Source organism: Orycteropus afer, unplaced genomic scaffold (genome assembly GCF_000298275.1).
Source record: "Orycteropus afer afer isolate SDZICR_OR568_19922 unplaced genomic scaffold, OryAfe1.0 scaffold00744, whole genome shotgun sequence".
Taxonomy (NCBI): domain Eukaryota; kingdom Metazoa; phylum Chordata; class Mammalia; order Tubulidentata; family Orycteropodidae; genus Orycteropus; species Orycteropus afer.
In genome coordinates this window covers 596,787-608,277 of record NW_006922331.1, presented here as the reverse complement: position 1 = coordinate 608,277, position 11,491 = coordinate 596,787, and the positions used below count along the sequence as shown (strand labels likewise).

General features: G+C 55.2%; 1 protein-coding gene across 1 annotated transcript in view; it reads left to right on the top strand.

The window, feature by feature from the left end:
- Positions 1-11,491, top strand: part of LOC103211452 (BCR activator of RhoGEF and GTPase) — a 75,973-nt gene that overhangs the window by 34,606 nt on the left and 29,876 nt on the right. The window contains exons 11-12 of the mRNA XM_042783210.1: positions 1,567-1,664; positions 3,686-3,817. Coding sequence (XP_042639144.1) covers positions 1,567-1,664; positions 3,686-3,817 — 230 coding nt within the window. The remainder of the gene's footprint in view (positions 1-1,566; positions 1,665-3,685; positions 3,818-11,491) is intronic.

Genomic DNA, 11,491 nt, shown 5'->3' with positions numbered 1-11,491 from the left:
GTCGGGAGCAACGAGGGGCAGAGACAGCCAAAGCCATAAGGAAACAGCCCAAAGGACTAACGGACCACGGGACCCCAGCTTCCGTGACCCTGCGACCAGAAGAACTAGCTGTTGCCTGGCCCCCACTGCCAGCCGCTCTGACAGGGATCACAGTAGGAGGTCCTGGACGGAGTGGGACAGAATGTAGGACAGAGTTCAGAATCACAAGGAACAAGCTGATTAGTCTTCTGGAGACTGGTGGGGTCCCTCAGACTGTGGTCGTTAGTCACACTTGAGGCCTGGGCCTGAACTCACCCCTGTGGCTCACCTCTCAGCCAACAGCAGGTGGGACTATGAGGTGGACAAAGAATGTGGCCGGGACGTTGCCTGGAAGAGAAGGGCCCATTCTCTGGAGAAGGATGTCATGCTTGGTAAGGTGGAGGGTCAGTGAAAAAGGGGCAGGCCCCCAACGAGATGGACTGACACGGTGGCTGCAGCGATGGGCTCGGGTATAGCAGGGACTGCAGAGCTGGCTCAGGCCTGGGCGGTGTTCCGTTCTGTTGTACGTGGGGTCGCTGTGAATCAGAATCGAGTCAGCGGTACCTAACAACAACATGAGTGAACAGTAACCCCAGGGAGGCTGACACTCCCTGGGAGCATCAACCCCACAAGATCCAAAGGGCAGCATGGGCCCGGGGGGGAAAGTGCAGAAGCAGGAAGGGACAGGAGAGAAGGATGAAGGGAAATGGAGGAAGCGGGAGGAGAGCTGTTACGTTGCGGGGCTTGCGGTCAGTGTCACGAAACAAGATGGGTATGAGTTGTGGAATGAGAAACCAATTTGCTTCATAAACTTTCACCCAAATCGCGCTAAAAAGTTAGAAGAGCGAAGGCAGCTATTGAAAGCCCTGTGGGGCCCATCCCACGCTTGTGCACGTGGGTTCACGTCAGCTGCCTGGCTGCGCCGGTGGAGGGTTGAGCTGCTTGCTGTGCCCTGAGCTGGCCTGGAGTGCCCCTACCCCCAGGTGGGCCCTGCTCTGCTCCAGGCCTCAGTCCCCAGCTGAGAAGGCCCCACTGGGCCTCCCTGCCCGTCTCCTCATCACCCTCCTTGCCCAGGCCTCCCACCTGGCTCTGTTCTCCAGGCCGTCTTGCTGCATGGCCAAGATGGCGGGTCAAGTCCCAGCTTCCACGGAAGTGGTGTGTTCTAGGTAACTGTAGGCCAAAGTCACTGCCATCAAGTCGATCCGGACTCACAGCGACCCCCATTGGGTTTCCAAGGCAGTAAACCTTTGCAGAAGTAGACTGCCCCATCTTCCTTCCAAGGAGCGTCTGGTGGGTTTGAACCGCCAACCTTCTGATTACCAGTCAGAACCTTACCCACTGCGCCACCAGAGCTCCATTTCCAGCTAGACACGTGGAAACACCACAGAGCGGGGTGGGTCCCTGCTGATACATTTGTGCTTGAAAGAAGAAAGATAAGGCTGTTTGGGTTGTTTTTTTTTCTGGCATTGGAACGAGGGCTGGCTTCATCCATAAGGTGGATGCTGGAATGTGGGGGGCCTGCTCACCCTGTCTGTTTGCCGTCCCCAGATCTGTACTGCACTCTGGAGGTGGACTCGTTTGGGTACTTTGTGAACAAAGCAAAGACCCGTGTCTACAGGGACACGGCTGAGCCAAACTGGAACGAGGTGAGCAGCTGGCGGCCTGGTGGGTGTTTCTTGGACGAGTCTAGGCTCCTGACTCCATACCGGCTTCTCCTGTTCTGGGAATCTCCTCTGGGGGTGGGGGTGACTCAGCCACGAGAGGATGTCTCCGGTTCCTGAGAACCCACCCTGCCCCCACATGTGGGGCCTGTCCTGTCAGGGCTGGCTCCTGCCCACAAAGTGGGTTTTCTGAGGAAGGGTGTATGTGGAAAGCTGTCCAGAGGGTGTTTACAGGCCTTTGTTGTGGCCAGGTGTTTACATGGTAGCTTTCCACAGCGCTTTTCCTCAGAAGTGGCGTGGTTTCCTCAAACGTGCCCATCTTCTCAAGAAGCCTCATGGCTCTGGACTGCAGGCCAGGGTAGGGACAGCAGGCTGGGCCGGGGCTGGTCTGCAGTGTCCTGTCTGTCCGCCCTGGGTGCTGGATATGTGAATCTGGGGCCCTTTGAGAGCTACCGTGTGACCCTCTACACTGTCTCGTTGGGTGCTTCCAGGAGGAGGGGAGTCATTGCAGAGTGACCAGTTTAGATTTAAGTCCCCAAAGCCGTGAGCGACACCGTCTCCCGGCTGTGGAGCAACTACAGCTGGAGGGCCCGGGGCCTGGCAGTGTGGTATTTGTAGCCCCCGGGCTTTGGAGCTGCCGCCCTGCAGAGGACGCCACCGTGCCCACGGGCCCTGCTCCAGGACCTACCTCAGCCACCCCCCGCCCTTGGCACCTTTTCTCTGGTCACCAGACCTCGCAGCCTGCACGGGGCTGTGGGCACAGGCGGCCCACAGGCTTGGGCTGTCAGCTGCTGTCAGGTCAGCCCTGCCTCCCGACAACCTTTGTACCGCAGCACCACACACTGCCCGGCCCAGCCTCGTCCTCACCGTCGCCAGCACGTCTGCGTCATCATGAGAGCCGTCGGCCAGTCCGTCCCAGTGAGGGCCTCCCCCTTTCCTGACCCCTCCTCCACCCAGCGTGATGTCCTGCAGTGTGCGGTTGCTCCTGGTGACATGACCAAAGTGAGCAGGGCGGGCCTGTCCTGTGATCCTGAGGTTTCCTTGGGCTCGTGTTCTGAAGATTTCCAGGCCTTTCTTTCTGGTCTTACGTTAGACCTGTCCACCTTGCGTGACTCTGCTGGTGTTGGAAACCCCAGTCATCATAGCCCTGGAGGTCCCTGCAGAAAGCGCCCAGTGGACATGGGGGGGAGGAGTGGTCAGAGCAGAGAGCGGGAGGCCCTCACCCCTCAGAGGCAGCAGGTGGGGTTGTGGGGGAGGCTGTCGAGGCACACCACAAGGGCTTCAGGTTGAGTCCACGGAGGGGGCGTGAGGAACGGGGGTACAGAGGGGTGAGTAGCTCCAGGTGGCCTGCGACCGGCCTTGCTAGTCACACCAGTTATTCGGGGTAGACCTACCTGTTACTGATACACACCGCCTCCCACCCTATCCAAGTGCCCATCTGTGTCTTCTGCAAGTACCGCTGAGGTTCCAAAGCAGGTTGTGGGGCCCCCCTTTGGGGTGCTGGGCTGAAGAGCTTAGACTGAGTTTGAGAGGCACTCAAAGCTTCTGGAATGCTCTTTGGGAGCGAGAATGGCCAGACTTCGTCTTACCTCCTTTGGTCATGCTGTCAGAAGGGACCATTCCGTGGAGAAGGATGTCCTGCTTGGAAAGGTGGAGGGTCAACGAAAAAGGGGAAGGCCCTCAATGAGATGGGTTGACACAGTGGCTGCAGTGATGGGCTCAGGTCTAGCAAGGACTGTGAGGCTGCCTCAGGACTGGGCAGTGCTTCACTCTGTGGTACACAGGGGGAGTCAGACATGATGCGATGGCACCTGAGAACAGAGCTTTAGGAGGCACTTGGGCAGAGCCATCACGTCGCCACGGTGACGGTGCTCAGAGAAGTAGTGTGTGATCTTTGTCCTTCTGGGGCAGCGGCAACATCGGTCACAGAGACGCCATCTCTTGCTGCCTGCCACATCCAGTCCTGTCTGTTAACTCGGCCTTTTCCTTCCCTGCTGGGGCTGCAGGAGTTTGAGATCGAGCTGGAGGGTTCCCAGACCCTGAGGATCCTTTGCTACGAGAAATGTTACAACAAAGCGAAGACCCCCAAAGACAACAGTGAGAACGCTGACCGGATGGTGGGCAAGGGCCAGGTCCAGGTGAGCCTGTCACGCCTGCCCCTGCCAGGACACAGCTTTGCACCCTACACCCCACATCCCCCCCACCCTGGACGCCTGTGGTCTTCCCCATTTGACACTTAAGGACTCTCTGTCATTGGAGGGGGGACTTGCAAAGAAGGGTGCTGTAGCTGTGGGACACCTGAACTGAGCTGGGGCCTTGCCGGTCTGCCTGCCTGTCTGTCTGTCATGCCTGCCCATCTTTTCTCCAAAGGAGTTTCTGTTTGAGCTTGTCTTTCTAGCTGAGCCCCCAGGAGAACTGATTGGTGGTGCTGTGGGCTGAGAGCAGCCGTTATGAGGCCACCCCTTCCTGGAAACATACGAGGAGCCGAGAGTCTCCCCATCCAGGTCCCCAGATTCCTGGGGGCACCCCTTACTCTGGGTGACACAGGTGTTGTCCAGAACTAGTCCACAAGGCCCCCAGTGGACCAGCAGCCACTGTCTGTACCCTGGGAAGGTTCCCTGGGTCCTTAGGGACAACCTCAGGCCTTCTGTCCTGGGGGACCTTGCAGCGTCTCTCTGGCCCCTGAAGTCCCACCAGGTGCCTGAGTGGTACAGGCGATATGCACTTAGCCGCTAGCCCAAAGATTGGTGGTTCGAATCCATCCGGAGGCACCACTAAAGACAGAGCTAGCAGTCGGCTTCCATGAAAATGGCGGCCAGGAAGACCCGACGGAGTGTAGCCTTTGTGGGGTGTGGGGCGGCCGCTAGGCGGAGCTGACATGGCCGCAGCGGGTTGGCTTGGCCGTTTTCCGAGTCTCGCATCCAGCATTGCGTATTCCTTGGCTGACAGGAGCTGGCCGTACCTGCTGTTTCTGTCGTCCTACCCACAGGGACGTGGCCCCATCTCTTAGCAGACCCAGCTAAGGGAATCTCCCACGCCCACCCTGGAGGTGGGTCCAGGCTTGGTCACAGCGCCCCACCTGGAGGATACCTCAGGAGACGCTGGGTGGCCATTCCAGGTACCTGGGGGAGGTCAGGGCTTGCCAGCCAGCCCCCACTCCCCTCGCTAAGGACAGGAAACAAAATTCCTCCCATGCCGCCATTGGGCGCAGCAAGAATGATGAACGGGGCGGGGGCTTGGTCCTCAGCAGTGAGTCCACTCTGCAGGTGAGACCCCAGTCTCCCCTCTCAGGCTCAGATCTTTACCAAGCTCCAGTTCCAGATTCCACTCTGCCCGTTTCTCCACCGTGGAAACCTCATTGGGGACCCAAACTGCTCAGGGCCTGCTGGACACCCTGCACTCGGAGACCAGGCCTAGAAGCAAAAATAGTCTCTGGTTGGCCTGTGGTGCCAAGTGGGTGGCTCGGTGATTTGTTCTTGGTGACTAACTGAGAGTCTGGCGGTTGGAACCCACCCAGCAGTACGGCGGGAGGAAGTCCTGGCGGTCTGCTTCCATACAGGTGGTGGTGGTCAGGTGCAGTCGAGTCAGCTCCGACTCACGGCGACCCCGTGTGCAGCAGGGGGCCTGCCGCAGCCTCACGATCCTGCTGCACCTGAGCCCATCGCTGCGCCACCGTGTCAGTCCGTCTCGTTGAGGGCCTTCCCCTTTTTCGGTGACCTCTATTTTACCAAGCATGACACCCTTCTCTGGGGACTGGTCCCTCCTGACAAGGTGACTAGAGTGCATGAGATGAAGTCCTGCCATCTTTGCTTCTGAGAAGCATTCCGGCTGCACTTCCCCCTGCGTGGTTGGTGGTGCTCCTGGATGTCCACAGTGGAGTCAGCGTCCTCTGCCAGCATCTGAACTGTGGTCCGTGAACGTTACAGCCATGAAAGCCCCACAGAGCAGTTCTCGGCAACGCATGGGGTCGCCGTGGATCGAAACTGAGCAGTGGTTCCATTTTAGGTTTGGATCATCCTGTCCCTGCCTTCCGCCAACCGCCCCAGACCCCGGAGAGGGTGTTCCCTGCCATGGAGACACAGGAGAGGAGGCTGGTGGGGGCAGAGCCCCAGCCCCTCTCCTTCCAGATAAGCCCCCTAGTCTTGGAGCTCTGAGCATCTGGGGCTAGCCCTACAAGCAGGACCTCCTGTGGCTGGGCACCCCCACATGCAGGGAACCCGTGGGGGGTGGGAGAAGAACGGGGGTGCCCCTCCAGCCGGCAGGCTCGAGCGTGCGTGTTGGGCTGTGCAGCAGCCTTGCCGCCCACCCCAGGTAGGGCAGCATGAGCACCCCCTCTCGGGTGGGGAGGCGTCCCCGAAGGCCCTGTCCAAGGCCATCAGCAGTGATCCAGATAAAAGTCACTGCCTGTAGCTTCAGTCTCCTGGTGAGCACTTGATCTGGTGAGAAGACCGTCAAGCTGTCGACCCTCCCTGCAGCTCCAAATTGTCAAGCCAGGGTCGCTAACAAATGCATGACTCACACACACAGGTGGTGGCTGGAACTCACTTTACTCACATAGAAAAGACGCAGAGCAAGTGCACGTCACTGTGGGCACGGGGCCTCCAGGGCCAGTGGGTCAGTCCCCACAGCAGGTGCCGCTGGTGCTCTTTTTTTTTTTTTTTTCTAATTTACTGTGATTTGGGTGAAAGTTTGACAGAGTAAATTCACTTTCCACGCAGCAGTTCACATACACTTTGTCTCATGACATTGACTGCAATTTACCCCAATGCAACAGCTCCCCTCCACTTCCTGCCCATAGTTACCTATCCCCTGTGTCCTTCCCTCCATGCACTGCTGCCCCCTGAGCTGTGTCCCTGTGCATAAGCAGCCCTTCTTTATCCCATGATTGTTCTCTCCAAAGAGTGTGTCTGCCTCATGTAAATGTTCAATTCATATGTCTGTCTTTTGTTTGGCTGGAAGCCACAGGAGTGCGTTCAATTCCAGACCTGAAGGGCAGCTAGGGGCCATAGGCTCAGTGGTTCCACCAGGCTCTATTAGACAGCAAACCTGGTCCTTCCCCCCACACCAATGATTTTGAGTTTTGTTCCACATTATTCTCCTGCTCTATCGAGGATCTCCTACACAGATCCCCCACCAAGTGGTTGACAGTGGTAGCTGGGCACTATCTAGTTCTTCTGGTCTCATGGTCGTATAGGCTGAGGATTGCATGGTGGACCAGTCCCTTGGACTCATTGTTTCCATGCATCTTTGGTTTTCTTCATTCTTCTTTGCTCTGGATGAGGAGAGACCCATCATTGCATCTAGATGGCTGCTTGCAAGCTTTTAAGATCCCAGTCGCTACTCGCCAAAGTAGGATGAGGAACAATGTTTTTGTGTAGTCTGTTATGCCAGTTGAGCTTAATGTCCCCTGCAACCGTGGTCCCAAGCCCACAAGTCCAACTACTCACTTCCTCAGGGTGGTTGGCTAAGGCCAAGAAATGATCCTAACTTTGCCCCCGTTGTTGTTAGGTGCCATCAAGGTGGCTCAACTCATAGTGACCCTGTGTACAACGAATGAAATACTGCCGGGTCCTGCCCTGTTAGTTCTATTTATATGGATGTTCTTTCTTTTTTCTTTCTTTCTTTCTTTAAATTTTTATTGTGATTTGGGTGAAAGTTTACAGAGCAAATTCACTTTCTGTACGGACATTCTTACAGCATCTACAAATTCATACGTAGAACTATCAGCTACCATCCTCATATATGGTCGTGAGTATGTTCCCTTCGGCTGGACATCCCTGATCATTCAGGCTGGCTGCCATTCTGCACACTGCCCTCTCGTGCTGCACATCGGGGACTATGTTCCTTCCCCACCAGGAACGGGTGTATGTGTGGGGCTGGGCCAGTGCATGTGACACATGTGCAGAAAGGAGAAATTACGGCGGACGTGGCAGAGAGAGGGGGAGAAGAAACGGAGTGAGCAAGACCAAGCCTCTGGTTGGGCAGTGCAGGGTGGGAGGCTGCCGTTTTTCTAACAAAGAGAAATGCTTCCGTCCAGTTCTCACCAGCCCGTCACATCCCCTAGCCAGTTGTGGGATCTTTCTGGAGCAGGAATGGGCTTGAAGCAGCAGAAACTCAGACCTGAATTTGTCCAGGAATCTCTCCCCTTCTCATGATCTTGGGCAGGGAGGGGCCTGTCACCACCAGGGGTGTTCCCTCCACCGGGTTGCCTGCGGTGAGCATAGGCTGCGTCTGTGTTCCCAGACGGCTGTGTGCCCGGGCAGAGATGGTGGTTTTGGTCAGGATATTGACCGTACACGGATGCTACACTCACTGCCCACAGCCTACGCTGGCTGGCGTCTTCAGTGCCCCTGAGAGCCACCCATGCATACACGTGACCTGGTCCCGGTCTGGCCTTAACGGACGCTTCTGTGATGCGCATCACCAAGGCCGCTCCGCTCTGACAGACCCTGAGGCTGACTCCACACTTGTGCGAGTCAGTGGTCATCTCCTCCTGCTCTTTTGAGACCCAGTGTCCTTTAGCATCTGCCGAGGGGCAGCTGTAGTGCCAGTGCCTTCATCTTCAAGGCAGCTGGTGCCACCGCCACATTTGGCGTGAAGGAGGTGCTTAGGGAACGGGCTTGCGGCCCCCTGGGGATCCGCGAAGCTGGCTCAGCCTCCGGGTGCTGCTGTCACAGAAACACCACAAGTGGTGACTTCCACAAACGGGTGTAGCTTCTCATATTTTAGGAGGCTGTCATTAGGTGCCATTGAGTCAATTCCTACTCATAGCAACCCTAGGGGACAGAGTAGAACTGCCCCACAGGGTCTCCAGACTGTCAGTCTTCATGGAAGTGGACTGCCTCATCTTTCTCCCTTGAAGTGGCCCATGGGATTGAACCACGGACTGTAGGTCAGCACCTGAGTGCTTCAAGCACTGCACCACCAGTAGGAAGTCCAAATTCAGGGCTCTGGCTCTCAGGGAATCTCTCTCGGCCCCGAGAGTGCCTCTGGGCATCTGTGGCCTGGGTGGTCCTTGATTCCTGGGTGACGTCTAAGTGCCCTCTGTTTCCTCCTTTCTTTGTGCCCTCTTTGTGCTCTCTTCTGTGTCTGACCTGGTCGTTTCATAACTGATAAGTGATAAGGTTAGGAGGCAGCCTCCACTAACATACTAATAGGGTCTCGTTAACATAACGAGTGAGACCCTCTTCCCAGATGGCATTACGTCCACAGGTACAGGGATTACGAGTCCAGCATGTATCTGGGGCACACAGTGCAGTCCGGAACCGAGGCTGTGGGTCCCAGATGGGAAGTGCCACCTCCTGGCTCAGCCTTCACCCTCCATGACCACTGTGCTTTCCCAATACCTCTTTGCCTTCTTCCTCTGCAGGCTCAGGGGGCATGTTGCTCACCCACACCCCGGGTGCTGGGGGCTGCAGCCCAGCTGACCCACTCTGGCCAGTGTCCTGCATAGCCCATGGCAGAGCCCTAGATGCTGGCAGGCTGGGTAGCGGTTTTTGGTTGCCAGGCCTGCCTTCCTACTGTGTCTTACTCTGGAAGCTCCGCTGAAACCTGTTCAGGGTCACAGGAACACGCCAGCCTCCCCTGACAGAGAGGTGGTGGCTGCACATGGAGCCTCGAACCCAGTTTCCCAAATGCAGGGAGAGCTTCCAGATGGAACAGACTAGGAAGAAAGGCCTGACAATCCACTTTCAAAAATTGCCCAATGACGGTGGTCTGATCTGTAGCTTACCCTGGCACAGGACTGGGCAGCATTGCCCTCTGTTGGCCATGGAGTCGTCAGGTTGGTCCATTTGGACCATTTTGAACAACAGTCGTTCATGTCTGGCTTCTGTCACTTAACGTAATGTTTGAGGGTGATCTGTGTTGTGGCGTGAATCAGGACCGTGCTCCTCTGTACAGCTGGATATTTCATCATATGGATAGACCACAATTTTCTTGTTAACCACTTGGTGGGCACTTGGGTGTACCTTAGTCTGGGTTCTCTAGAGGAGGAAAACCAGCGAAGCATACATGTAAACATATGTTCAGAAATTTACTTCAAGGAAGTGGTTTACATAGTTGTGGGGGCTGACAAATCCCAGATCCATGGGTCAGGCAGCAGGCTGGAGGCCTCTGCTGTCTCACAGGATCACAGGGGTTGATGACAAAACCTGCAGTTCAGGTGGCATGCCAGAGCTTTCTGCAGGCTTATATCCCAAAATCCCAAGGTTACCAAAACCAAAATCAAACTCACTGCTCTCGGGTCAGATCCAAGTCATAGTAACCCTTCCTGGGGTTTCTGAGGCAGTATCCCTATGGCAGTAGATTGCCCAGTCTTCCTTCTGAGAAGTGGCTGGTGAGTTTGAACTTCCAGTCTTCTGATTAGCAGTCAGATGCCTTAGGCACTACACCACCACCCTAACCCCAAGGTTAAGCCAGGAGAAAAGTGCAAGGTCAAGAACAGGCTTTGCTGGAATATCCATTTATATAGTGGTGGCAGGCCACGTCCCCAAGGAAACGCCCCTTTCAGCTGATTGGCTGCTCACTTCAGATCACAAAACATCAAGTTCAGGTTTGTTGTTTGCCAGCTCTGTGAGTCTGGTTTGGTTTTGTTTGTTGGTTTGTTTGTTTTGTTTTATTTTAACTTACTTATTTAGGCTTTTTATCCAAATAAGTATGTGTCTCCCTTCTATTTAGAGGTTTACCCTCCCACCTCTAAACCCATTGCCGTCAAGTCGTATCCGACTCATGGCGACCCCTCCTTGGGTTTCCAAGGCAGTATCACTGTGGAAGTAGATTGCCCAACCTTCCTTCCGAGGAGTGGCTGGTGGGTTTGAATCACCAGCCTTATGGTTAGCAGTCAAATGCCTTAGGCACTACACCACCAGAGCTCCTGGTTAACCATCAAAGAATATCTCTTTTTGTGTGAAACCGTTTTCTTGACCCTTTTCTTACACGAGTTGTCTCCTACGATATGTGTCCTTTTGGGATTGACTGACTTCACTAATGGCGTCTAAGTTCAAACACGTCACGAGATGTTTCATGGATTCCTCACTATTCTTTCACATTGCATAGCATTCCACCATGTGTAGGGACCGTAGTCTGTTGATCCGTTCCTCCCTGGACAGACACTTAGCTTGTTTCTATCTGTTTGTTGTCGTAAACATGAGTGTACATGTGTCTGTTCATGTCACAGCTCTTATTTCTCCAGGCTATGTCTTAGTAGTGGGATCACCGCATCATGTGTTGTTTCTATTTCCAGCTTTTTAAGGAAGTGCCATACCGTTTTACAACCCCAGCAGCAGTGTAGGAGGGTTCCAGTCTTTCCACACACTCACCAGCGTTTTTTGTTTTCTGGGTTTTTTTTGTGTGAACTTTGCTGTCAGTGCTGGGGTGAGATGGTATCTCCTTGTGGTTTTGATTTGCATCCCACTAATGGTTCGTGTCTGACCGCGAGCGTCTCTTCATGTATTTGTCAGCCACTGGCATGTTCTCTTCAGTGACATGCCTGTGTGTCTTATCACGTGATGCTTAGAGATTGATTGGTGTACACGGGAACAACCTAGAGTTAAAGACACAGATGTCAGTGCTTGGGAGCAGAGCAGCCCCGAGGATGGCACAGGGACGTGGGTTTCTTGGCATGCACGGTGCAAACTTTGCTGGAGACGCTGCCCTGTGTCTGGGGAGCCCCTCCTCAGAGTACATTAGGGTGCAGACACAGCTCAGCTGGACACACGAGGGAGGGGTGTCCCCTCCCCCGTACCGCTCAGCCCGCCCCCTTCCACGCCAAAGATGAGTGAGGCAGTGATCTGGGTTTTTTTTTTTTTTTT